This window comes from Leptonotus elevatus, chromosome 6, assembly GCF_054856555.1.
Source record: "Leptonotus elevatus isolate MCC_2025b chromosome 6, RoL_Lele_1.0, whole genome shotgun sequence".
In the NCBI taxonomy this organism is placed as follows: domain Eukaryota; kingdom Metazoa; phylum Chordata; class Actinopteri; order Syngnathiformes; family Syngnathidae; genus Leptonotus; species Leptonotus elevatus.
In genome coordinates this window covers 13,678,752-13,705,170 of record NC_141244.1, presented here as the reverse complement: position 1 = coordinate 13,705,170, position 26,419 = coordinate 13,678,752, and the positions used below count along the sequence as shown (strand labels likewise).

At 40.8% G+C, this 26,419-nt stretch overlaps 2 protein-coding genes across 6 annotated transcripts in view; one reads left to right on the top strand and one right to left on the bottom strand.

The window, feature by feature from the left end:
- The first annotated feature begins 922 nt into the window (after positions 1 to 922).
- LOC147172098 (retinoic acid receptor RXR-beta-A-like) lies at positions 923 to 9,619 on the top strand. 3 transcript variants are annotated; one of them, XM_086078343.1, is made up of 12 exons: positions 924 to 1,108; positions 1,909 to 2,060; positions 3,968 to 4,121; positions 4,247 to 4,426; positions 4,647 to 4,691; positions 6,173 to 6,333; positions 6,497 to 6,626; positions 6,713 to 6,839; positions 6,920 to 6,961; positions 7,062 to 7,153; positions 8,239 to 8,344; positions 8,429 to 9,619. In XM_086078343.1, exons 2-12 carry the CDS (start codon positions 1,953 to 1,955, stop codon positions 8,574 to 8,576), a joined length of 1,293 nt encoding a protein of 430 aa, XP_085934469.1. In that variant the 5' UTR covers positions 924 to 1,108; positions 1,909 to 1,952; the 3' UTR covers positions 8,577 to 9,619. The 3 variants fall into 3 exon arrangements, with proteins under 3 accessions (XP_085934472.1, XP_085934469.1, XP_085934471.1); XM_086078346.1 differs by lacking the exon at positions 1,909 to 2,060 and having other exon boundaries at positions 923 to 1,108; XM_086078345.1 differs by lacking the exon at positions 4,647 to 4,691 and having other exon boundaries at positions 927 to 1,108.
- Positions 9,620 to 9,668: 49 nt separating this feature from the next.
- fhod3b (formin homology 2 domain containing 3b) overlaps positions 9,669 to 26,419 on the bottom strand; it is an 85,870-nt gene continuing 69,119 nt past the window's right edge. For all 3 annotated transcript variants that reach the window (XM_086078341.1, XM_086078339.1, XM_086078340.1), the window contains 15 exons: positions 25,802 to 25,909; positions 25,592 to 25,726; positions 25,460 to 25,510; positions 24,826 to 25,016; positions 23,999 to 24,574; positions 21,329 to 22,224; positions 20,995 to 21,153; positions 19,646 to 19,828; positions 18,868 to 18,987; positions 16,914 to 17,075; positions 15,525 to 15,715; positions 15,244 to 15,436; positions 12,441 to 12,627; positions 11,157 to 11,318; positions 9,669 to 10,878 (listed from right to left, as the gene is read on the bottom strand). In XM_086078341.1, the coding sequence (XP_085934467.1) occupies positions 10,796 to 10,878; positions 11,157 to 11,318; positions 12,441 to 12,627; positions 15,244 to 15,436; positions 15,525 to 15,715; positions 16,914 to 17,075; positions 18,868 to 18,987; positions 19,646 to 19,828; positions 20,995 to 21,153; positions 21,329 to 22,224; positions 23,999 to 24,574; positions 24,826 to 25,016; positions 25,460 to 25,510; positions 25,592 to 25,726; positions 25,802 to 25,909 (3,397 nt within the window). In that variant the 3' untranslated portion in view covers positions 9,669 to 10,795. The remainder of the gene's footprint in view (positions 10,879 to 11,156; positions 11,319 to 12,440; positions 12,628 to 15,243; positions 15,437 to 15,524; positions 15,716 to 16,913; positions 17,076 to 18,867; positions 18,988 to 19,645; positions 19,829 to 20,994; positions 21,154 to 21,328; positions 22,225 to 23,998; positions 24,575 to 24,825; positions 25,017 to 25,459; positions 25,511 to 25,591; positions 25,727 to 25,801; positions 25,910 to 26,419) is intronic.

Here is a 26,419-nt window from a genome sequence, read left to right as displayed (position 1 = left end):
ACTTTTTTTTTTTTTTTATAATTTCAACTCCAAAATGTAAATTTGATTAAAGACATCTTGGGAACTATTTCACATTTCCAAATCCCTCAATTTTCTCAATAAATGACCCATATGGTGATAGTTTACGTCGTCGTTTTCACACATGTTTCTCCACCGATTCAAACCATTCCTATATGTCATTTTTTCTATTCAATATTTCGACTGTTCAATTCCCCAGCATTTCAGCGCACATGCAATTCTACACTGTAATCCCCCCCTCCGGCCATTTATTGTAACTTAAATGCATAATACGTTTTCACATATAAATACATGTTTTCTATTGTTAGCGTATGTTCGAGGGCTCAAAGGTAAATAATTCTTTGAGGTGAGTTGTTTAGACAAAAAGGTAAAAATGTAAATAGTTCGTGAACTTAATTTAATGTGCTAAATTTAAAAGTAGAAGCCGGATCTTATAGCCACAAAGCCATATTAATGCGCCGCACATATAGTGCCAGAAAGTTACATTTGTTATAGAACATTACATGGCCTTTAGTGGAGTAAATCAATACTTTTATAAGCACTCTACCATCCTGCAAGTTTTATATATAAAAAAGGATATGGTATTGAGGAAATATGAACAAAGGTGGTGGCTTGGCCTTGGCGGAAGAACACACCAGATCCGTTTCTTTTTTTTTTCAATTTTAACTTTGTTGATTAAACAAAAATCGGTGTATGCAAGGAACTTAGTGCATCATGTTGAATTTTCAACAACGATTCTTCTGTTAACGTTAACGGCTTTTTATTTTTTTAGTTTATTTTTTTAAATAATCATAATCTTCCTCGTGATGGTCTACTTTTAATTAATACAGTAAGACCCCCTCCCCCCCATCTTCCGTCCCTCCCATCCTGTGCGGCGCTGTCACGTGACCGCGCTACTGGGTGGTCCCAGGAGACATTTTGGCTCGAGTGGAGCTGGCACTGAGCCACCATGGCCAGTAAACAACAACAGCAGCGTCAAGTTGAAGGCAACTGGCTTTGAGCGACGGCCTCGCTGTCTGCTGTCGCTTCTCGGCAAGCACGATCAAGACACAGACGCGTGCTTTCCAACAATGCGTCGATTGTGTGTTTGGTGAGTTTTTCCCCCAGAACCTGCAAGCGAATACATTCGTTGCCATTATCTCGCTCGCCCGACTAGGCGACTACCACCATGTAGTTAGCGGTAGGCTAATGCTAGCCAAGCTAGCTAGGTTAGCCTTAATCGTTGCGACGATTCGCTAAGTGGATTAAATTGCGACGCACACGCGGATTTGAAGCGGTTCTTATTGCCAATCAAGCTGTTTCGTGGGAATGTGTGTGTTAAACGAATAGTTTTTTAGTCATCTGAGTCACGTAAAATCCGAACCCAGGTATGCGGCTAATTTTAGCTGGCTAATGTTACTAGCCAAGGATCGAGCTTCCAATCGATGTACTGGACGTACTGTTGACTTCATGTTGGCTCAAGAGATACACGGACGAATCCGCCTTATGTGTTTAAGACGTTTATTTGATTATAGTTGAGTTTCACAGAAATGGCGAGCGCCTTACGTTTATGTATTAGTTAGTGCATATGGTGAGCAGTATATCTAGCAAACGTGTTAACATTCCCAAACTTGTGACATTGCCCGCTATGAAACACTAAACACATGCGGTTAACAGGCTGCTCAAATATGCATTGTTGTGTACAACGATCACCTTTAACAGCTTCTTAGTTATGCAATGGTGAAATTCAAAATGACGCAGGACAGAATAAAAAAAAAAGAAGACAATGTTTGATTACAACAACAGCTCTTATTTTATTTCATTAAATCGTATTGGATCTCAATTAACATGCAAGTGGTGGCAATGACGTTCCAGTAATAATTGCTGCTCATATCTAATTATCACCCTCAGACTGATATCCATCTGACGGGACATCATCCTGTGTTATTCAAGCAATGTCTTCCCAGCAGCCGAACAGCTCAGCACCCAACAGTCCCACGAATGTCATTGGCTCTCCGTTCTCTATTAACTCTCTTGGATTTGGACCCATCAGCCACAGCCAGGTGAATTACCATTAAAAGCAAAACATGCAAGGGCAATCTGGTCGGAATATACTTTTCATTTATGCATTTTCTCATCAATCAAAGTCTATTAGGGCAGTTTTTATATACCGACCGGTACGTGTCGTTTTATGTACCGCATGAATTTAAATGTAGTGTTTTCGGGTTGTATCACACAGCCATTATACAATAGGGTTTTTAAAGTACAGTAATCATAATGCCCTTGCTTGTGAGAAAGGAGAGCCATGGTTTCGCTTTTCGGCACTTTTCAGCTTTGCATCGAATGCAGGGAGGACAGTATAACACACTTAAAGACCACCTCTCACTAACATACAATGCAAGAAGTATAGGATTTTTGTTATATTTTATTCTTTTTTTCTTTTCTTTTTTTGGTGTGTTAAAATATGTTAATGAGTTAAAATAATGTGTTTTAATAAGTGTGCGAGGGATAGGGACCTTGCTGGCCCTCAAATAGTGAAAATCCTCATATAATTAAGATTAAGATTCACCGATTGTCACACCCACCTAAATGGGGCGAAATTGGTTCTTTGCATTTGACCCATCCCCTGACGGAGCGGTGAGCAGCAGCAGCCACGCCCGGGAATCATATGGTGATCTAACCCCCCAATTCCAATCCTTAATGCTGAGTGTCAGGCAGGGCGGTAATGGGTCCAATTAAAAAAATATAGTTTTTGGTATGACCCGGCCAGGGATTGAACCCACGACCTCCCGGTCTTAGGGTGGACGCCGCTGCTGGCCGTTAGAGGCCACGGGATGGAAGTCAACGTTACCTTTGATCACGGGATTGGGATGGGACAGGATAAAAAGTTCAGAAAATTCATGCCGATGTGTGTGTGTGTTTTTTTTATTTTTATGTAGTTGATCTATTACGTAGTTGATCTCCATAATGGGTGTAGGAGTCATTCTGAAAAGTAGCATGACGAGACAGGAGTCGTTTTCACCGGGGTGCGGCAGGACAGAATTATTATTATTATTATTTTTCACAATAGTCCGGGACTGGGATGGGGTGTCATTTTCTTTTATGTGGGAGTGGGATGGGATGGGAGTGAAAATGGACTCCCTTGTTACCCTCTACCAACCATTATAATTTCACAGATTTTTTTAACTCCCCCAAAATAAATAAAATAAAAACTATATAGATATAGATAGAAAAAGTAGGGATATACCACCAACACCACATTTTTTTCATTTTTGTGTGTGAAAAAGGGTGTTGTCCCCACAAAATAAATATTACTAAATGATAGAAAAAAAATACAAATAGTATTTTAATAACAAATCTGTGAATCGGTGAATCTGTGGGTGCCAAACCACAAGTATTGGACTTGATGTTTTTCAAGCATGTGAGAGTTTTTCCCAGGCGTTTCCCCCCATTTTTTTTTATGGGGGCCACTAGGGATGGCCGAGTACCGATACTGGGCCTTTTTTTTCTTCAAGACAGTGGTATTCGCAACTGCGTTTTGTGACCATTTTTACTATCAGGAACTAGAAATCAGTATTAGATTAATAGAAAATTTGCATTAGTTTCATTTAATTTGAAGGATAATTGCTACATTGAGATATTTAGGTCTTTATTTCAAATGATTTGTCTTTCTTTTTGAGGGGAGAGGGGTGGTTTTAGGTATCAAAAGTACTTGTATCGGTGACCACTGACTACTAGTTGAGTACTGGTATTGGTCTAAAAAAAAGTGCTATCAATCATCCCTAAGGCCACACACTTTGCTGTTTGCACTTCCTCTAAAACATTTTTTTGGAGGGGATCTTGAGCTGAAAACTTTTGTAAACTGAAGAACTCCTCAACACTGATGTTACTGAAACTCCTTTCTGTGCGTATTTCCGTAAGGTTGCAATCCCTCACATGTCAATTGTGTCTGCGACCCGTGTGTGTCCAGCTCTCCGCTTCAGGTGCCATGTCAGGGATGCATTCAATCAGCAGCTCTGAGGACATCAAGCCTCCGTTCGGCCTGAGGCCCATGTCCGCGCACAGCCCGGGAATCATGTTGTCTCAGAAGCGCCTGTGCGTCATTTGCGGAGACCGCTCGTCCGGTGAGTGAACCAACCGCGCCGTTCTCTCCATTTGAAACCACTGTAAATATTTGTTTGGGCTTATCTCTTCATTTCTCATCACGCCTGTTCTATTTTATTTTTATTTTTTTTTTGGGGTGCGCTAGGCAAGCACTATGGTGTCTACAGCTGCGAGGGCTGCAAAGGATTTTTCAAGAGGACGGTCCGCAAAGACTTGAGCTACACGTGCAGGGACAACAAGGAGTGCCTGGTGGACAAACGCCAGCGCAACCGCTGCCAGTACTGCCGCTACCAGAAGTGCCTGGCCATGGGCATGAAGAGGGAAGGTATGCGGGAATTCGTTTAGCAAAACATGTCTCTCAAAGTCCAAACCAAAACCAAAAAAACAAACTTAAGCAAAAGTAGTTGAACGGTGTTAGGACTTAAAATAGTTTAGAAATGTTTTCAGAAATATGGTAGAGACTGATGCAGCGGGTTGGGTTTATATATCTAACCCGTGTCTTCCCTTCGTTTCCCCAATTCTACCCTTTCTCCATCTTTCAATAGTGGTAAGGTGGATAAAAGAAGATGGAAAAGATGAGGGTCGGATGAGTATGGCATCAATATTTTAAAGCTAATTTTTGTACTGTAATGTGTCTTGGATTTGGTGTTGTCTTATTCAACGTGTAGAGCTTAAATGATGCTTACAGCTACCAAGCATGATATTCAGGATGGCTAAACAGCCACTCATTATATCTGCGTATGTTACACGTAGCTAGAACTAAAGAAGTCACTTTAAGGAACAGCTCAAAATCAACAGTAAAGAAAATATTTCCAATCTTTTCCAGCTTGGGTTACTATTCACATTTAGGATGACGAAACAGAACAGAACGAAACATTCTGTTCTCAAGTTGACCACATAATCACTTGTCATATAATTGGTATCAATGATTATGGCTGCAAACATCCAAATGATCGATCAGCGCTTGATCTGTGCTGCTTTTTGTATTTGCCATTTTCATAATGTCCCCTTGCAGCTGCTTCTCCCATCGGAGCAAATGCAGTCGCATGCAATTCGTTCCTTGATATGTTGGTAGACTTTCACTTTGTTTTCGTTTCCCTTAAGTGTCTCCCATAAGAAATTCAATTCATTCCTGACTCAAATACGACCAGATCCGATTTTTTATGCCCAAATGCGACCTGTATCTGTCTTTTTTATGTCAGTCTGAATGGCTCAAGTCCGATGTTTTTTTTTCATATCCAACCTGGGTCACTTTCATATGTGGTCCTAGATCGGATACATATCCGAATTTTTGCAATGCGACCCGAGTCTGAACGGCCAATATGAGCCCCGACGACCGACTTATAAAAGTCCGTAGCCCTGACACACTGGACCATACGTGTTTACTTCGCAAACGTATGAGTAACGTATCTTCTTCTACGCATGCGGGTCACTTTGGGGACGCATTACGTCCACACAGCAGACCGACTGAGGTCGCAATTAATAGGTAATGTGTACGCTTACTCAAAAAAAAAAAAGTTCAGATACGAAAGCACGATTGGGAAGTTCATCGGGCCGTCCCCGTAAGTTCCTGTAAATGTGGCCCGGTTGGGAAGGCTCCTGCAGTGGAGACGCGCACATACGAGGCCGGCCCCGTAAATTTACCTCGAAGTTCCTGCGGTGGAAACGCGGCTCATGTCCCTGCAGTCAGTTCTATTCAGCTTTTTAGTGCAAATACATTTTCATTTAATCTTTTTAAAAACAGCTTGTTTTTAAATTCTTATTGAGGTGTAATTTTCATTGAACATTTACGTGCAATACCTTTTAATTAAATACTATTTAAGTACTTTTTCTCCCTTTATTTCAAAATGCAGCGCTAACTGTCTATAGTACGTGATTCTTGTTTTCATGTGCAGATGAACCCAATGATGTGGCTAATTTTGTGTTAATCTTAAGCACGACTTCAATACCTAAAAGTATGCATAAAAAAGTCATTCTGTGTAAAAAAATGGTTGCACCTCTCCTATCCAAATGTAAAGACGAGCAACAAGTGTCATCTGTGAATCATCTTTCCCGCCTGGTGTGATTGCAGCGGTTCAGGAGGAGCGCCAGAGGAACCGCGAGCGGGAAGGCGAGCTGGAGTTCAGCATGGGCATTAACGAGGAGATGCCGGTGGAGAAGATCTTGGAGGCGGAGACTGCGGTGGAGCTGAAGACCGAGCTGCACTCTGACGGAGGCTCCGCGGGCAACTCGGTGAGTGCACGCAAACATCTGGGAAAACTGGTGTTCACCGAACTGAGCGTGACGGCCAGTTCCCAACGAACACTGGTACAAGCCTACTCGTAACTTTGCAATCTGTTCCGCGACTTTGGTCGAACTTGATCCAGAAACAAATTCGCAGCGTTGTGCGTTTCAGCCCCACGACGCGGTCACCAACATCTGCCAGACCGCAGACAAGCAGCTCTTCGCCCTGGTGGAATGGGCCAAGAGGATCCCTCACTTTTGTGAGCTGCCCCTCGATGACCAGGTCATCCTCCTGCGCGCAGGTACCTCATCCGCAAGTAGACTTGAATGGCCAATCGAAAGGGCTTCACGCCACCGTCCTCGTGTAACACCAAACTGGTGTCGGCAGGTTGGAACGAGCTCCTCATCGCCTCCTTCTCCCACCGCTCCATTGGCCTGAAGGACGGCGTTCTACTCACTTCGGAGCTGCAGCGCGACGGCGCTCACAGCGCAGGAGTCGGGGCCATCTTTGACAGGTTCGCTCGCTGGCCGGATACAATTTTGTCAGTGAGCCCGAAGGTCCTCCATAGTTATCGTCACGTTTGTTTGAATTCAGGGAGAGTGTGCAGAGTGCAGAGGTTGGCGCCATATTTGACAGGTAACAAAGAGTTATTTTCATATTTTTTGTGTGGAAAAACAAAAACCCTGACCGCGTTGCACATTTTGAGAGCCTTTTTTCTCCAAATGTTGTCATTCAGGGTTCTCACCGAGCTGGTCAACAAGATGAGAGATATGCAAATGGACAAGACGGAGCTGGGCTGCCTTCGCGCCATCGTCCTCTTCAACCCAGGTTAGCTTGCTCGTGACGCGCTCTCATGACATTAATGCGTAAAAAATGGCACCACGTACCTTCAGGATTTTCAAAATAAAATAAAATTAAAATAAATAAATACAGTGAAATCAACAGTCTTGCTTTTTACACCAAAAATGTTATTCTATATTATTGTTATTTTGTTATAGTATGTTTGATGTTTTTGTATAATTTATACTGCCCAGAAAAAAAACATTACATGCAAAACAGCTGTATATGGGTGTGTGTGTGTATATAACTTATTAATTTTTTTCAGCAGTAAAAAGTTAATATTTTGACCAGAATTAATGTGATAACTTCATTATATTTCATGTACAATTATTGCCTTTTAAAAACAAATTTTTCCACTCACGGTTTTCTGGGTCAGTAAACTGAGCCATGATTGGCTGTTTCCTCAGGACAGGTGATGTCATCATCTTCAGTCGACAGCAGGTGGCAAAATTACTTTTTAAAGGTATTCATTGTACGTGAAAACTAATGAAGTTATCACATTAATTACAGACAAAATATCTTCTTACTGTTGAAAATGGCTGAATGAGTCAAGTACCCCTTTAATATTAGGGATAGGCAGGGGTGTCAAACTCATTGGAATTCAGGGGCCACTCTCACCCAAATTTGATCTCAGGTGGGTCGGACCAGTTTGTTCATGGCCTAATAAGCTATGAATAACAGGTCTAAAAATATGTCTTGTTTTTTTGGAAAATATTCCCATTTATTATCTGCGAAATTTCTGCAAACTTTTGAGTAAAAGCTACATTTCAGAAAATCATTTAAGTGGTCATCGGTGCGCCCCGTGGTATAAATCTGCGGTTTGTGTTCTGTCCTCATGGGCCAGATTGGACCTCCTGATGGGCTGGTTTTGGCCCAAGGGCCATATTTTGGACAACCATTTCAAAGTATCCGTATCAGGTGTCCTCTTGTGGCCGTTTAAGGAACTAGAAATGAGATGTATAGAAAATTGCCTTTAATTTCATGCAATTTTAAGTGAAAAGGCTATTTTGGGATATACTGTATATGTCTTTGTTTAAAATTTCTTTTGCGCTGAATTTGTTGTTGCGCTGCAGATGCTAAAGGTCTGTCCAACACGGGCGAAGTGGAGGTGCTCCGAGAGAAGGTCTACGCATCGCTGGAGGCTTACTGCAAACATAAGTACCCCGAGCAGCAGGGCAGGTAGACGCACGTCCCTTTTTGGTCTCGTTTCAAAACAAATCGCCAGCAGGCACTTGACCAGCATGCATTTTGTGCGTGCGCCAGGTTCGCCAAGCTGCTCCTTCGCCTGCCGGCGCTGCGCTCCATCGGCCTGAAGTGCTTGGAGCACCTGTTCTTCTTCAAGCTGATCGGCGACACGCCCATTGACACTTTCCTCATGGAGATGCTTGAAGCTCCTCATCAGCTGGCCTAGAGGGAGCGTGCAGACTGGAGTGGCACTTTAACTTGGAAACATTTGTCCGCTTGTCTCACTGCTATCTGGGTTCCACTTCCTGTTTGTTCGTTTTAGTGCTGCACACATTTTGCTCTTTTTTAGACCAAACAGGCCGGCTGGTGCTACATGTCGAAAGAAGTATTTAATTTTTTCTTCCCCTCATCACAGGCTATATACCATTTTATATGAGCTTTGTACACGCTGCTTAAGTGGATCTATTTTTAAACGGGAGCGCGCGTCGAAGACCTAGTCTTCTTTTTAATCCTTTCTAGTCAACTTGGATTTATTCCACAAGATGAAATCTTAGCAGAGACACAAAATGTCCGCCCTCCATTTAGACTTGTTTACGTCGTTGCCCTTTTCTGAGGCCAATCACTTGACTTTCTAAAAGCTGCCAGCTGACCGCTGGGAGCCTTTTCATATTTGGTGCTATTTCCGAGAAAATGCGACTATTGGTTTGAAAACCCCACACCTAAGAGGATATGCAAACATGAGCTTTGTTTATTGTTGTTTTAAATAAAATGTAGCAATATAAAATGTTAAGTGCTTTCTGCCTTTCACTCATTCAGGGTTTTACCAAGTAAATCATGTCTGGTGGAAAGGGAATATTCCATTTTGTAATTTATACAATTCTGAGGTACTGTGCAAAAAGTAAATGTTCAGGGAAAATGTGTGTTAATTTGAATTTTGATCAGGAGATGCAAATTATATCATTCTTAACCCATGCCCTTTTTATTTTCAAGTTTTCAGATAGCAGAACATGTGTTGGGTTGCACTGGATTTGCTGACAAGTGTTTCAGCTTTTTATTTTGATCCTTTTATGCTCCATTGTATTTCCTTCCATCCTTCTTTCCTTGCTAGGTAGCTGTTCTGTCCATTGTACTGTCTCTGCAGTTTATTCAAAGCAAAATGGTCACATTAGGTCCAGAGCACCTCAAGTTATTGATCAACTTGACCTCCATGTGCTCCTTGACGCATGGATTGTGTGGACTAAAAAAAAAATAAAATTGAACATGACTTCAGTTTGTGACTCCTTGTGTGTCCTTTCCTAAAAACAAGACAAATCCGACAGAAGTTTTCACAAGCATTTTATTTGAAATCGCGACATTGTTGCAAGGCTGCATGTGAAGAAGCCTTGCTTGTGTCTGTGTGTAGTTGACTAGTGCAATGTCATCAAAGCAGTCAAGTGTCCAGAGCAAACGACCAGAATTCATTCTAAACAGTCACTTGCAAAACGGACTCATTTCAAAGCTTTAAATTACATATATAATACTGCTTTTACTCTATGATACACTATTCTACAAATGGAGCAAAAATACATTTTGCATCACTGACTTTACACATCTGTCTGCTTAGTTTAAAAAAAAATGCCATAAGGAGGAAGTTAGATGCGACACTTGCAATCTAAGGTGTTGAACAGAGTTGACTAAAATCTACTGCTGGTGTTTTCTTCATTGTGATCGATTCTCAATGGCTATGCTCCCGTTCTAAATGGCAAACTGGGACTTGCAAATGTTGGAGGATGTTCTGGATTATAGCACAGGAGATAAACTGGCTTACATTTGTTTATTTAAAAATACCTTCCTTTTTCACATCACTTTAGAAATATAAGTTAAATGGTGATTTTCACATTCATTTGAAAGCGGAGTGCTTGTAACAGAATCTCCAGTGCTGCCAGTTGAAGGAGATGTCTTTGTTTTTCACTTTACAGTTCTCATGAACTGATATGTAAGGCGACGGGGAAAAGTTGTCCTAATAAATACAACGTAGCTTCACTATGAATCGATCGAACGCCGTTTCCAGCTCATGCTCAGTCCTCATCGGATTGGACGTCCCTGAAAATCTCTCTTGAATAAATAAGCGTCTTAGAAAGGCACTGAAATGTGCAGCTGGGACAACAGCCTATTTGACTCCCTCAACCTGCTTGATTTAATCGGGCATGATGTGCTACTGCTTATCTTTTTTGTGAAATGTTTCACACATTCTATTGATCGCCAGAGGCTCGCCTTCTGGACACGAAAGTAGCACAGTAGTAAATGTTGACATCCTTGGAACACGCAGAGGTGCTAAAGAGATCAAGCGCTGCAGGAGTGCAGGAGGGATCTGCCAGAAGCCAAGCTCAGAGGTCACAATCTGCTTCATCCAAAAAGTCGTCCATGTTGGGACAGGAGGTGCGAACGCGCGTCCTCGAGTCCTGTTCACACCTGCACGTCGGAAGCGCTGGACAAGCCCAGGACGTTGGCCTCCTCCGATGTCAAACCGCTCTTCAGAGTCCTCCTCACTTCACAAAGCAGAAAACAAAGCGGGCGTTATCAGGAAAAGTTTCAAATGAAACATTATGTTGCAAATTGCAAAATGACTTGAAATTGGTTCATTTAGATTTCTTACTCTTCAACATATTTTGATTTATAAATGTAATACCATTATAGGAATGTTTTAATTATAGTTATCTTTGAGAATCACTAATATAGCAAAACAATAACCAAAGTATGTATGTGTAGCAACCCAAGTTTGCGTGAACTTCCTGCCTTCTGGCAAAAGGCTCCAGAACTGACTCACGTGATTTGCGATTGACTCTGGAGCGCCGCCTCTCACGAGGTTGCGTCCTGGGTCCCGGCCCCTGAGTGGCCGAGCGTACGATTCGCTCCATGATCTCGTCAGCGGTGTCGTCCGTGCAGGCGACGGCGTCGTCGTTGGCGATGCACCACGGCGGCGCGTGTGCTGCAAACACAAAAAGTTGATGAGGATGACAGACGGGATGACGTTTGGAGGAACAAGCTTGGCTCGAACAGGGGTCTGCAACCTGAGGCTATCGAACCACATTTGGCTCCCAGTGGATTGCTAGAAAAATTGGTAGAATTTCTTTTTACATATGTATTTGTTAGATAAAATATTCTTCAAATTAATTAATGATTTAGATACAAGAAGAATAATTAAATATTCCTAAAAATGTCAAAATGTTTTAAGTTGTCAGAAAAATTTATAAAAAGCTTGAAAAAAAATTCCTAAAAATGTCCAAAAAGGATGAGAAAAAGCAGAAATTTACCATCAAATTGCCAAAAATGTCACAGAATTGAAATAAAAAGCATAAAAGCAAATGTTCAAGAAAATTAACATCTAATATTTTTGGAATTGCCAAAAATGTCAGAAAAAATATAAAATATAAAAGAAATCGTCCAACAGCAAACACTATAAAATGTCCAAAACAAAGAAAAAAAATCCCAAATTTTTTGTTGTTGACATTTTATGGTTAAAAAAAAAAGTCCCCAAAATTGCCGAGAATGTCAGAAATTTGCTGGCAAATTAAGACAGAAAAAATGTCAAAAAAATAAAGCCATAAAATACCTAAAATAGGAAGAAGAGAGGCAGAAAATGTCCATAAAATTGGCAAACATTTCAGAAATGTATGAAAATGAATTTTTAAGTTGTCAGAAAAAGATTTAAGTTTTTTAAAAAATTATTAAAAAGGTCCAAAAAGTGATCATAAAATGTCCAAAAAGGATGAGGAAAAAGCAGAAATTTCAGGAATTTATGAAAATGTATGAAAAACAAAGTATGAAAAATTACACATACAAAAAAAAATCCACAAACTAAAGACGAAAGGTAGAAAAAAATAAATGTCAAAGTATTGGTTGTTGCATTTTTTTTGTTACGTTCAATCAGCTCTTTCATCACAATCATCCAATGCTTTGCGGCTCCAGACACATTTGTGGTTATTTTTTGGGGCCTAAAATATCTCTTTTGACAGGAAAGCTTGCTGAGCCCTGGTCTATAAAAAACCGCGGGGCGCTGAAAGGCGGCCCGCCAGGCTTCCTGTTCTGTTATCGTATGTACTATAGTCACCTCTGGTGCCGCCGGCGCGGGTGCGAGCGCGGAGGCCCGGCACCGTGGACGTCTCGCCGTCTCCGCTCTGCACGCCGCCCTTCAGCACGGCCTTCATGTTCTCGTGCTCGGCGGCGTCCTCGGCGTACTGGATGCCCCGAGGCTGCCTCTCGGGCGTGTCGGGATGAGCGCCACCAAATTGACCACTCTGCAGGGAAAGGGGAGGACGTAGCGAACAAGGTGAGAATCGACGGATCAATGCTGCCGCGATTTGGTCAGACCGCTTATGACACAGCACTTTTCAGGCTTGATGAGTCAACAGTTTCTTATATTGACAGTCAGCACTCTACAATAACTTCATTAATAACACACTATAAACAGTAATCGCTTACAAAAAAAATGTGTATTATATCATTCAATTCTCCTCGAAGCGTTAGTGTCAAAACTGCAAAACCAACAATTATTTCCTTTAACTGCATGACTACTGTATGTGCGTGCACTTGCTGTCAATCAAGTTCAAGTCTTGAATGTTAGTCACTGCAAAAGGTTTCTCATGTGGCCGATAGCAGGCAGCGGCGGCCCTACCTCGCTGTCACCTTCGCCGTCGCTCTACAGACACGAGAGAAGGGAGGGAGCGGTCAAACAAAGTGAGTGGAAGCGTTTACTCGAAACGGAGAGAGTTAAGATTTGAGTTTTGATTTTCTCTGGCTGTCAAAAGCAGTATGACAATATACTGTGATGGCGAGGTTTGACTCGTAACTCATTTGCTCCCCAAAACGTATAAATAATAATATAAATAATAAACCATAAGTTTCCCAAAGACGTATTTATACGTTTTTTATGCTCAAGCACAGAGAAGGCTTTGATGCAGCCTCTAAACTGCAAAGAACGGTTGAAGAAATGGTAGTTAATACACAAGCAGCCAGCAGGTGGCAGCAGAGCAAAAGAGATCAACCAGGGCCATGTTGGAAAAAAAGCGCTTTTACTCACATTTCTAAATGGATTTGTGAATAATGATGAAACTTAGCTATATTCTAATGCTAATTGCTGCAAAACGGAAAAAAAAGAAGAAAGAAATATACTTTTTTTTCTTAATGAAAAAAGAGACTAATCTTACTTTTGGCAGATTCCATGTTTTTATAGCAATAAAACACAATATTCTGCGAGCTGAAAGGGATTGTTTCAGTGAAAAAGGCTGGGAGTGAATGAGTTAAATATACTGTACAACATTTTTATTTTAAGAAGGCAGAAAGCAGTTCTTGTATTGGATCTCAATGAGGACCTGTTTGAACACCATAAATGTACACGGGCTTGCCATTCCTTGTACAGCAACGCCTCACGTTTGTATTGGGGCCCCTTTCCAGACATTCTCAGGCTTTTGATTTTAAGGGATTGTGATCATGGTGCGAGGTGTTTGCTGCGGCCTACTCAAGCCTTTTGATGCAACACAATCGGAGTGGACGGGACGGCAACTGACTGATTGTTGTTACAGTAACGTGTCCATGTGAGGACCTTGCTGATGTCATCACAAATGTGTCAGCAAGGTCTTTCTTTGTCTGCCGGCCTAAATTCTATCAGAAGCACTGACCTACATTTTCAACCTTAATTCTAACATTTTGGCCATTAAATTGTATATGTTAATTTCTGATAGGCTATTCCCTTCATTTCATAGCGTTTTTTTTTGTTTTTTTAGCTTCGAGTGGTATATTAGCGTTGCAGATTTCAGCCTCTATGCCAATCTAAAATGAGGGCCTTCAGAATCTGTAGGCTGTCGTGTTGGCTGATGTAACTTCAACTAGAAGCTGAAAAACAGATTTGAAATTTGCCCTTTGAGGGCCAGCCGAGGAGAGTGAGCTGCCGCTTGATGACGTCAGCATTTTCCAAGTTTGACTTGCAAAATGTGTCTGCAGAAAGCTGCACACATAAATCAGTATCTATAGTGAATACGATGTATTGTATTCAATGACATTTTTTTTTTGTCATGTTAATAAATAATGATTCTGAACATCTCGAGATGACAAATGTGGGACAGTTGCATTTTGTTATATTGTATTTTTGTATTATTGATGGTTTTCATCATTGCAAGTAAGCATGGCTGATATTAGATAGATGGATGGATAGATAATTTCTATGTTATGATATGATAAGTAGAAGGATTGATAACCATGAACAAAAATATTGTGCTATCAGTGTTCCATTACAGCCCTGAAATGTATTTATTTTTTACACAATCTATTATATTTTTAAACAAAATGTAAAATATTTAGTATATTAATAAATGTGTACCATTTTAACTTCAAATAAATAAATAAACAAACAAAAAAATGTATGTTATTTTATATTATTATTTGCATACCTGCTGTAAAATGACAATAAAAGGCATTCTGTTCTATTCGATTCTTCTGTTTTAATTCTTCTTAGCACGTCACTGCTATTTTGACAGATCCGTGGGCTACTCATGTTGCCAATTGGGCTAACAAGTACAAAATGGCATATGTTTTTATTTTTTATTTTTTTTAGGACAGAGCACACTAATCGAAAGGCATCTATGTAAGCATCCCTTTCGACTTAGCAATAGCTGCTCTTGAAAACGTGACTTTTTAAAACCATGGTAAACTGCCAAACTAGTAAAAGGCCCATGCCTAATTGCAAGGTCATATTGGTAGTTTTAGGAGTTGGATTAGGTTCAGTAACCGATTGCACAACACGCCATTGGTATGCATCAACCAGCAGCTTGATGAGAGTGGAGACAGTTCAAAGGAAACAAAGAGAGGGAGAAGGAAATGGATGAGGAATAAAGTAAAAGTGACCGATGTCCACTCACATCTGTTATCAATTTTCCTCTGGTCTTGTTCCTCTCACGATGATTGGCCCTCTTCTGTTTCTGCTGTAGCACGCGCTCTCTGGTTGTGCGGTACTCCAGTGCAAACTCACTGAGGATTTTGCTAAAGCGATGAATGCTGACGTCGCGGACGCCGTATATGGGATGGCCCAGGAACAACAGGAAGGCGTGAAACCTGCAGGAGAACATCAAACACGCATAAAAGACTAAACCAGCAACAACAACAATGGCAACAGGTAAGCGGCAATGAAATCAGTGCGTACCTGTTGATGATCCTCTTGTGTACGATCTTCAGAATGATGATCCTCTCCGCGCAGTCTTTGAGGAAGTCGGACATTTTTTGTTTCAACGCCGGTTTCATCTCGTGTTTGGCGATGACCTTGAGGTGATCCCATGATGCTTTGCACCTTCGCTCCATCTGGGCCAGATTGTCTTGAAGTTGGTCAAAGTCCACCTGAAAAAAAAATACAGGCAATGGTGTACCTGTATCTCTCTCTCTCTCAAGCACATACAGTGGACCCTTGAAAATTGTATTAGACGTGAGGCCTTATTTAATTCAGCAATTAAATTGCGTAACACATCAATTTGTTTGCAGGAATACGGCATCACTAACGACAATGTGCATCCGTATAAAACTTAACAAAATAAAGGCATACAACGTTGTGCAAAGGAGGCACTATTACACAAGTTGTAATTTACAATTTAAAAATGTGCTCAATTCCACAAGTTGCTTCATTTTGAAAATTAACCAGCACCAACCAGTCCAACATGAAACGCTAATACCATCTAGTGTAAGAAAAATGGTCAAAAGACAAATCAGTGATACACACTCCTTATTACAGTACATCTTTTTAACTTCAAATAACTATTAACTTAATACAAATAGGTTCACATATTTTCCCACTGTTATGTTGCCAACATTTCTCATTGACGTTAAGGTCACGCCCACTTTATACCCCCAATAACGTCAACAACATCTTGTGCAGTGCTGCTTTGCCAATGGGGTCGGAAAATCCCAAAACACCCACTAACTATGGCCAGCAGATGGCCGCGTTGTATTTCTTTTCAATGGGTTCCCGGGTAGTATCAAATTACATGAAAACATGGCGGATCTTAGGAAATAGACCGTTTTCAAGGATGATGAGAATGATCCATTTTCACGAGATGTCACTCAAATTACCCAATTTCAAATGGTGATTACTAAAGAACGGAATAAGGTAGAAACATGTTTATGAAGTCATAACACACAATATTCCGTTTTCCGGCTGGCACTGTCGGGGTTGTTTTTTTGGATAACGTTTGGCAGTAAAAGAGTTACGGTAATTAACAAGAGTATGAAAAACTTGGGAATTGTTTTTTATTGTACATTATAAAATGTGTGATTAATTTGCGAATAATGACAAGTTAACTAGTTCATGTGCTCTGCGATTGGTTGGCGACAAGTTCAGGGTGTACGCCGCCAACTGCTCGAAAACAGCTGGGATAGGCTCCAGCAACCCCTGCGACCCTTGTGAGGAATATGGATGCGTTTTGAAAATGGAGTTAATTATTGAAATCATATGATTAATTAATTATTAATGATTAATAAAATTTCAGCCCGACTATATATAGCATTTGACTTGTGAGGGTCCACCGTTAGCTGAATTTCCCACCTTGGTTAGACGGGTGACGGCTCCGATCTCGGAGTAGAGGTCGGAACTGTCTGGAAACTTCTCCACCACGATGGCACAGGCGTGGTGCAGCAGGGACTGCTTATGAACCGTGTCCTTAACCTCAGGGACTTTTTCGAGGTAACTCAGCTCAAAGCCTTTGGCCTGGAGAGCAAGCAAACACAAGCACACTTAAAAAGGAGAAAAGGGAGGGGGCGGGGGGTGGGTGGTGGTTGCGCATTCTGACAGAAACAATCAAAAGGCCCAACAAGAGCACCAAATTGCAGCGCATTTCCTCTCTGGCAAAGACACAGAGCGGCTATCAAAGCGTGCCAAGAAGATATGTAGCTTCATTAGGTTGTGATGATCAGGAACCGCAATCTACTTGCAGGCGGGCAGATTGCCGCGCCGGCCTCAGTGGATTTCAAGCCAGCACATAGCATGAAAGACGCAAACACAACCTCCTTTGTTCCTGTGCCAGCTTTAAATGTCAAATTGAAAACAAGAATTCCAGACGTTATTTATGGGAACTGCCTTTTTTGATGTCCATGACTTGTACTTTCCCCTTGCGTGTTTGTCCCTCATAAACTCATTCACAAAAGCACATAGCAGAAATTCAGATGTGTGTTCCTCACACACAACACCAGAAAATACACAATCCCTCAAATGTGTATTTCTTCTCAGAAAGAGCTTTCTCACACACTGTCCGGTGTTGCTTTGAAAGGATGTCAGTCACAATATTAGGAAAGTGCCGATACTGCATGAGGGGCAGCTTCTGAAAATATCCCTACTTTCCTGTTTTTTCTTCTTTGAGGCCATCTGTTTCTTCGTTGTTGACAATCGCTCCATGTTTTTATGGTAAAAAAATAAATAAATACAAATACAGTACAGTAAATTGTATGTGGGGATTTAAACTCAGACAGGGTTGCGCACTTTAGTATCTTCGTTTAACACAAAAATCATGTTTTTGGAGCAGTTAACCCAGAACTTTTCATATGCTAACCACTACGCCATCGTGTTGGTCTTACCATCAGTGTTAATGTTGCACTATTGATGTCAACAAAAAAATAAAATCTCATTGCTGTGTTAAATTTATGTTCACAGAACATGAGTTAAGCAGCAAATTCCAGCAATTTCGATCAATATCAAAAGGCGGCCATTTTGCCACTTGCTGTCGCGTGAAAATGACATCACAGTTGCTCAGGTCTCAGGTAGCAACCAATTACAGCTCAGCTTCAGAAAAAAGTGAGATTGGTCGTTGAATGAGCCCTGAGCAGCTGTGATGTCATCTTCAGTCGACAGCAAGTGGCAAAATGGCCGACCCCTGAGATGGATAAAAAAAATTTGCTGCATAACTCATATTCCACAAATTCATTCACTGCCATTGACGGCTATAGATGTCAAAAATTAATTTGAACTATTTCTATTAGTTTAACATTTTCCCCCCACTTTTGTTAACAAGAGTATGAAAACCTAGATTTTTTTTATTGTACATTTAGAACAGATATAAAATTTGTGATTTATCTTGAGTTAACTCGTGAAGTCATGCGATTCAATTACGATTCAAAATTTTAATCGCCTGACGCCCCTAATTTTTAATAATCTTGTCTTTTTTAAATCGCGTCGGGCGATTACAATTTTTAATTGTGATTAATTGCATGACTTCACAAATTTTATATCTGTTCTAAATGTACATTTTTTTCCTAGGTTTTCATACTCTTGTTGAGAAAAGTGGGAATTTTTTTTATACGAATAGAAATAGTTCAAATGAATTTTTGACGTTTATAGCCGTCAATGGCAGTGAATGAGTTAATCAGAATGTCTTGTTCAGACTAGTGAGGTCACATATAACATATAATTGTCAAGCAATGTTTAAGGATAATAAGGAAAATCACATGTAACCCAAAGTTAGGCCACAAAGTGACAATGAGCACATTATAATTTGAGGTTTACTCACATTAGTGCCATTAAGGAAATTGCCAATGGCTAACAGTGTGGTCAAGATGTAGCGAAGGGTTGTGTTTTTCTCCAGTTGGTCCATCCCTTCTTTAAGATCCTGCAGAGGCTCCGCGACTTCCTAGAAACACAAGAACTCATTGTCATTCCCGATTACAAATACACTTAAATGTTTTCTTTTTAAACCATTCTCCCGCTTTGTTGCCCCATTAGGAAGACCTGTAAAATCTTCAGAGGTATTTAATAGTCATTCTACTTCCGTTAACTCATTCACTGCCATTGACGGCTACAGACGTCAACAATTCATTTGAACTATTTCTATTAGTTTTTTTCCCATTTATAACAGAGTTAACTATTGAAGTCATGCGATTAATTACAATTAAAAAATGTAATCGTCTGACGCCCCAAATTTTTTTACATTTTATTTTTTGTTTGATTACTTAATTATTTAAACTAAAAATTAATCACAAATGTTATATCTGTTCTATATGTACATTTTTTTCTAGGTTTTCATACTCTTGCAAACAAAAGTGGAAACTAGTGAAACTAATAGAAATAGTTCAAATGAATTTTTGACGTCTATAGCCGTCAATGGCAGTGAATGAGTTCATGTATCTTTAGCCACCTATGCCAATGACATATGGTGACAAGGTAGGTCGTCAGTGTCAGTATAGAGTAGCGTAGCCCGAGAGTTGAGAACGCAAACCGCTGAACTTTATTTGCTGCTTCTACTTTCACGGATGCACGTGCATGTGATTAAAGCGAGCGCAGGCGCCGACCTTCTCAATAAGCTCGTAGTCCATCTTGAAGGCCCACAGCTGCAGGCGGGCCGACAGCTCGCTGATGGAGGAGAGGATGAGGAGGAACTGCTCAGCGCTGCCCAGGGGAATTTCGGGATTGAGCAGCTGAGCCTCTTGGATCCTCTGCTTCTCTTCCTCCGTGGGGATCATGGTCAGGATTTTCTAAGAGGAGACGAGATGACAAGAGAGGGGGACGGAGAGTTCCAGGGGGGGGGGATCGTTTATCAAGTCCTCATCGCCTTGTTTTCATATAACACGTCTGGAGGTAAATCAGAACGGGAGAGGACACAAATTGATCCTGACATTTTCCACCGCTGTTTATCTAAGATGTTTCCACATTCCAGGAAATATGCGTGACGTGTAAACTTTCAACCTTTTTATCTAGCTTGGAGAGAAAAAAAGAATCCAAAAGGCGAAAGGTGAAGCGGAACTCTTTGTGAAGAGCGATCTGTCTAAAGCTTACATAATACTGAAGGGACACAACATTCATCCTTGATGTCCTTCACATCATTTTTAAGTGCTGGTCGGCATTTTAATCATCATGGTGATTAATTGCTGCCAGACAGACGTAAGATATAGCAACACTTTTCCACAAGGTGAATTCATTGTCTTTATTTGGACATCCAATTGTGCATTTTGGTTGCGTTGGCGCAGCATCAGTCTACAGCATCAGTTTATTTTGGAGCCAGTTCGACTTGCCGGCATTTCTCCTGACAGTTTATTATTAATTATATATATTGTAATAATATATATTTATATAATATATATTTAACTCATTCACTCCTAGCTATTTTCACTGAAGCAAGCCCCTTCGCTCCCGGCTGTTTTACTGGGTTTTGACTGATTTCGCAGGGCCCACAGAATATTTTGTTTTATTGCTATAAAAACATGGAACCGGCCAAAAAAGATGATACTTTTTCTTTCATCTGTTTCCGTTTTGCAGCAATTAGCATTAGAATATAGCTAAGTTTCATCATTATTCCAAAATCTGTTTAGAACTGTGGGGACATCAGCTTGTTTGCAACATGGCCCTGGTTGATCTCTTATACTCTGTTGCCACCTGCTGGCCGTTTTTGTAAATATTACCATTGCCTCACCCGTTCTCTGCAATTCAGAGGCTGCATCTAAGCCTTCTTTTGGTGTGCTCAAGCATAAAATAAATAAATAAAAAATAAACGTAAAAATCAGTCTTTGGGACCCTTAAACATTTAAAAATAAAACACATTTATGCATTTTTGGGAGCAAATGAGTTAATATATAATTATATATTTTAATTGTAATAATATTTGAGAGCATTATTAATATAGACGTGTGTTGTTTGTCCTTACCTCAATACCTTCTTTGTTCAGTGCATACTCATCAAAGTTGAGGATGGCCGTCTTGATGGTGCGAGGAGGCGGTAAGACAGTCAGACCGATGTTTATGGCGTTGCTGCGTTTGGAGTCCAGGACTATGATTTCTTGTCGTTTGCCGTCAACTGCTGCTTTCTAGGAGACAAAACGCAAGACAACCATTTCACTGAGCCACGTGCAGAAGGTTCATACATTTTCCACTAGTTCTAATTCATCCCGTTCCAGCATTTCATTGGTGTAGATCAGGGACGAGCAACTGAAATAGTAGAGGTGGCCACAATTTTTCATCAGTGAGTTGTTCATTTGTTACCTTGGTGACAGGCAGCTCCTTGGATTTGGATTCAAACAGCTGCTCCAGCTTGGATGTGTCCAGTTTAAGCGGCTCCAATTTGGACCACAGTGAGTCCTTACAGAACTTATGGCTCTTGCACTGCCATTCCATGGGGCGCACCTCCCTCCAAAAAAGCCGAATTGTCTTCTTCTTCTTGAGGAATAGCGGAACATCCCCCCGATTGAGCTGAGAGGAAGGAGGTGGCATGAAGGGTGGAGGTGGGCGCACCATTTTGCCAAGGATGGGAGGAGGCGGGGGTGGCGGTAGAAGCGCATTGCACGATGGAGGAGGCGGCGGCGGCGGCGGCGGCAGCGGGAGAAGATCACCGGTCCTCATCATGCTGTCCATTTCTAAAATATCCACGTCATCCTCGTCCCGAAGGTCGGTGAAATCCATTTCCTTGATGCGCAGCTCCCTGGGCACGGCCATCAGCTGGTCCCAGATTTGGTCCGATTCCTTCTTCTGGGCCGACGGGATGCTGCCGGAAAATGTGTCACTCAGAGCGTGCTGCAGCTCCTTTGACGCCTCCGCTTCAGTCGGAGACGTCAGCCCTTTGACCAAATCACCAAATTTCTCCGCCACGGCCCGTACAGTGCCTTGCTTGTCCGCAATGTCCACCTCCATTTTCTTCACATTTTCTTCTCTGGCCTGTCTGTGAGCCTCCAGTGTGGAGATCCTGCTGGCCAAGCTTGCCACAGCGGGGTCGGCCACCTCTGGGTCCTTTTCACATTTACATTGAGGTTCTTTCTCTGTCTCTCCGCCTCCGTTGTTGTCCTCCCTGTTGGAGGTGTGAGAGTAGAGCATGTCCAGCATGAAGCGCTTGTTGTTGAGGATGTCGTTCTCTTCGGAGACTTCAATGCACTCGCTCCACTGGCCTGGTGGGAGGAAAACATGCAATGAACACAACGTAAGGCCCACTGGCCGTTCTTTCACTGTTTTTTCTCATAGCCCCTTTAGATCTGCATTTTTTTCTCCTAGGCAAAATGTATTTATTTTTTGCTTGATTTGGACTCTTTCCCACACAAGAACATGGATTTTTTTTTTTGGGGGGGGGGGGGGGGTATCATGTTCTAAGTTGTTATAGTGGACGCCAGGATAACATACCTGTAACGTGTTCAATTAAAATTAAAAATATATAAGCTTATAGGCAACATTTTTAACATGAACATCATGCAAATCAACTTGCAATTATGGTTGGTTAGTTAAGATCCAATCATGAACCAGAAGTGTTGACATCATCCAAATTATGCGTTTTATTGGTTTAGACACGACATGTCATGTCCACTGCAACCATCTATGGGTCTGAAGGGGTTAAAATGAGTTTGGTAAAAATTTACATAAACATTTTTTCCTTTTTGAAGGCTGCTATTTACGATTATTTTAAATAATCACTTATTCTGTCGGTTAATTGATGAATCGGTTTTATAAAAAAAAAAAAAAGGCTTTAGTTTGTTTTTTTATCATTCCTCGGGTCTCCTGACAACTTCACGACTCTATCAGGATTCTGAAGTTCGCTTTAGGTGAAGGGTATGGGATTTTTAATAGGTTTCAGGTGAATTAATGAGCACAAACTCACACGCACGGACGCACGCACATGCACACGCACAGGCACACACACAGAAAAAAAAGGAAAAAAAAGAAAAGAAGAGAGCAATGATGATGACATGTTGAATCGGTAAGATTACCGAATGAACAATACTGAGCTCTCTCTCTTAAAAAAAAAGTTACTTTTTTGGTTCGTAACATGTTAAAAAATTGTTTTAAATCAGTAAAAATGTTGACCATTGTACAGATGATGAACAGATGCAATTTTTGGTTTTATTTGAATAAAACACAAAAATAATCAGTCTTCTTTTATGGAGGACTACAGAAATTCGAGAATATTTACTGCTGAGAGGCTGAAATTCTGAGGTATTGGCAAATTTTAAATTAAACAAGGTAACTAATTGATTAATTTATTCTAAAAATAATTATTGATTAATTTAACATCAATTAGTTGTTGAGAAATCAACTTTTGTTGCACCGCTACCTTTTTAAAATGACTTTATCTATTGAGTATTTACTTGATTAACTCATTCACTGCCATTGACGGCTATAGACGTCAAATATTCATTTGAACAATTTCTATTAGTTGTACTTTTTTTCACCTGATGCCCCTAATTTTTAATAATCCTTTTTTTTTTTATCGCGTCAGGTGATTAATTTTTTGAATTGTAATTAATCGCATGACTTCAATAGTTAAGTCATGATTAATTACAAATTTTATATCTGTTCAAAATGTACAATACATTTTTTTCTAGGTTTTTAAATTCTTGTTAAAAGTGGGAAAAATGTTAAACTAATAGAAGTTCAAATTAATTATTAATAATTAATTAATATTTGACGTATTTATACAGACTACATCTTATTAAATAATTTGCTAATCATTATAAATAATCAAATACAATTTGAAGACAATAATAATTAATATCAAAATCAATTACAATATTTTACCCATATTTATACAGTATTGGACATTTTGAACTATTTTTTTAACCTCATCTACGAATGACCTGGTCATCTGTTTGTTTTAAAAATCGTATCGATATGCGGCCCTTTTATGACAAGTTTTCCTATCCCTTATTCAAAGAAAAAAGCTGCATGTAATACCTGCTTCAATGTCATTTTTGACTTTTTCCTCCCGCTCCTCCCTCTCCAGAGTGCTGCTGGTGGAGGAGATGCTGGATGCCGAGCAGTTGTCCTTCTCGTTCACTTCCTCGTTCTGTCTCTCCTTCTCGCTCAGCACGATACTTTCCTCGACATCCCTCTCAATCGTCGGAACCCTCTCACAATGCTCTTCTAATTCAACGTCCTCTACATCCGCTACCACGGCTATACTATCTACCTGTGCTTCCTCAGCTACTTCTACTTCATCAGCCACTTCCAGCGCGTCCACCTGCTCTTCTACTTCTCCCCCAGACTCACACTGCCCTTGCTCCTCAAGCTTCCCTTCTTCCTGTCTCTCTTCGTTCCCCACTCCTCCCTCTTCACACCCCTCTGGCTCTTCAGCTACATTCTGAACTGGTTGAGTGTCAGGAACATCCTCCGTGTCTGCTGGCGGCTCCCTCGCAGCCATATTTGGTTGCGATGGAGGTGAGGGACAAAGTTCTGATCCCGTTAACTCTGATGTTGGACTTTTTGTTCTTGTTGGAGAGCCAGGTTTTGATGCTGGGATGGATTCATTTCCTGCAAGGAATTTTGGAAAATGTAAAATAGGTAAAGTGTGTGAAAATTTGACTATTCAGAACCTTCTTTGGAGTACATTCAATCCATATGCATTTTTTTATTATTATAATCACATTAAAACCATTGCCAGGGGAAAAAAACTCACTTGGGTTGATATTGTATATCTAAATAAGTGCATATTTTTCTCCTTCCTAACATGACAGTACATCCATGTATATTCTACATTGTACGACTAAAGGTAAACCTTTTACCTGACGTCTGCTGAGCATCGGGTGCTTTGTCTTGATGTGAGGCGATGGATGACGTGGTGACACAGCGGGATGCCGAGCGGACGGCGGGATTGGAACTCAAACACAGCGTGATCTCCGTGCGGCCTCGCACGGGCACCCTGGGCCGCTCTCGCTCATACTCGTCGGCTGCTAGCCTCTCCACGGCCTTTAACCTGCCACGGCAGAGGATAACACTAAATTACGATGACGCTTTGACTTGGTGACCACATAAATGAAATTTGCTTTAACAAATACAGCTGTCAACTGCCATTTACTTTTATTGACGTAAATTAGTCTTCTACTTACAGTGTGAATACTTTTGCCACCTCTGCAAAGCACAGACATTTCAATTTTCGAGGGGTGAAATGCCCAACGATGGAACATTGAGCTATAAAGCTTTCAAGGCACGTGGGCCACATCTATGCCAAAAGCCAATTACACAGTTGTCATGTTAATTTGGGGATATCTTAATGGTGAATTCAGCCTGTGAAGATCTCTTTACATCTGCTCTCTATTTGAATTAAAGCAGTAGATGATTTTTTTTTTTTAATCAATCATTACAACTGCAACAATATTGTCAGTCAATGCAAACGCAAGTGCGCCAAATAAAACCCACCTTTCCTCTCTGGCTTGTCTTGCTTCTTCCCTTTTGTCAACATAGTCTCGACTGAGGACGGATAAAGCAAAAAAATGATTGTCTGGATTGGCAACATGATGACAGTGCTGTGTTTTGCAAGGTGAGACTGACTTGAAGCGGTCCCTCTCCTCCCTTTCGATCCTCTGCAGTCGCTCTTCTCGTTCCATGCGCCTCCTCTCCCTCTCTGCAGCCAAAGACTCCTGATGCTGCCTGTACGAGGAGCTCAGCAGGCCTCCCAAAGCAGGCCTACAAGTATAAAGATATCATATTACTAGGAGGGTGTTGTTGACAATTTACATAATGTACATTATTCAGGCCAACCTGTCAGTTTTAGACTCTGGCGTGCAGGTTGTCGAACTAGCGAAGCCATGGCTGGCTGATGTTGGAGTCTGGTGCGTGCCTGGATGTGGTGCTCCATTGGAAGTAACCCTGTAAAGAGAGGATGCCATGAACACAATTATTCACTGGGAATAGGGACCAAGCCCCACCACAGATAGTAAAAAAATCAGGGAGCAATTGACAACCCCTCAAAACAGGGCTAATAATAACCTATATATGCAAAATGATTATTTTTGCCTTAATGAAACTCCTCAACTCGCTTCAATGTAGTTCAGTGACAACAAAACACCACACCATGGCAGCAAAGCCCTATTTTTGTCCAAATTAAACTGCTCAACTCACATTAACATAGCTCCTTGAAAACAAGGTGCCACAAGATGGTGGAACATTTATAATAATAACAGAAGGTAGGATATATTAACAGCTATAGACGTCATCAATTAATTTTAACTATTTCTATTAGTTGTAATTTTTTCCCACTTTTTTGTATAAAACTTAGATTTTTTTTATTGTACATTTAGAACAGATATGAAATTTAGTTAACTAGAGAAGTCATGCGATTAATCATGATTAAAAACTTTAATCGCCTGACACCCTGAA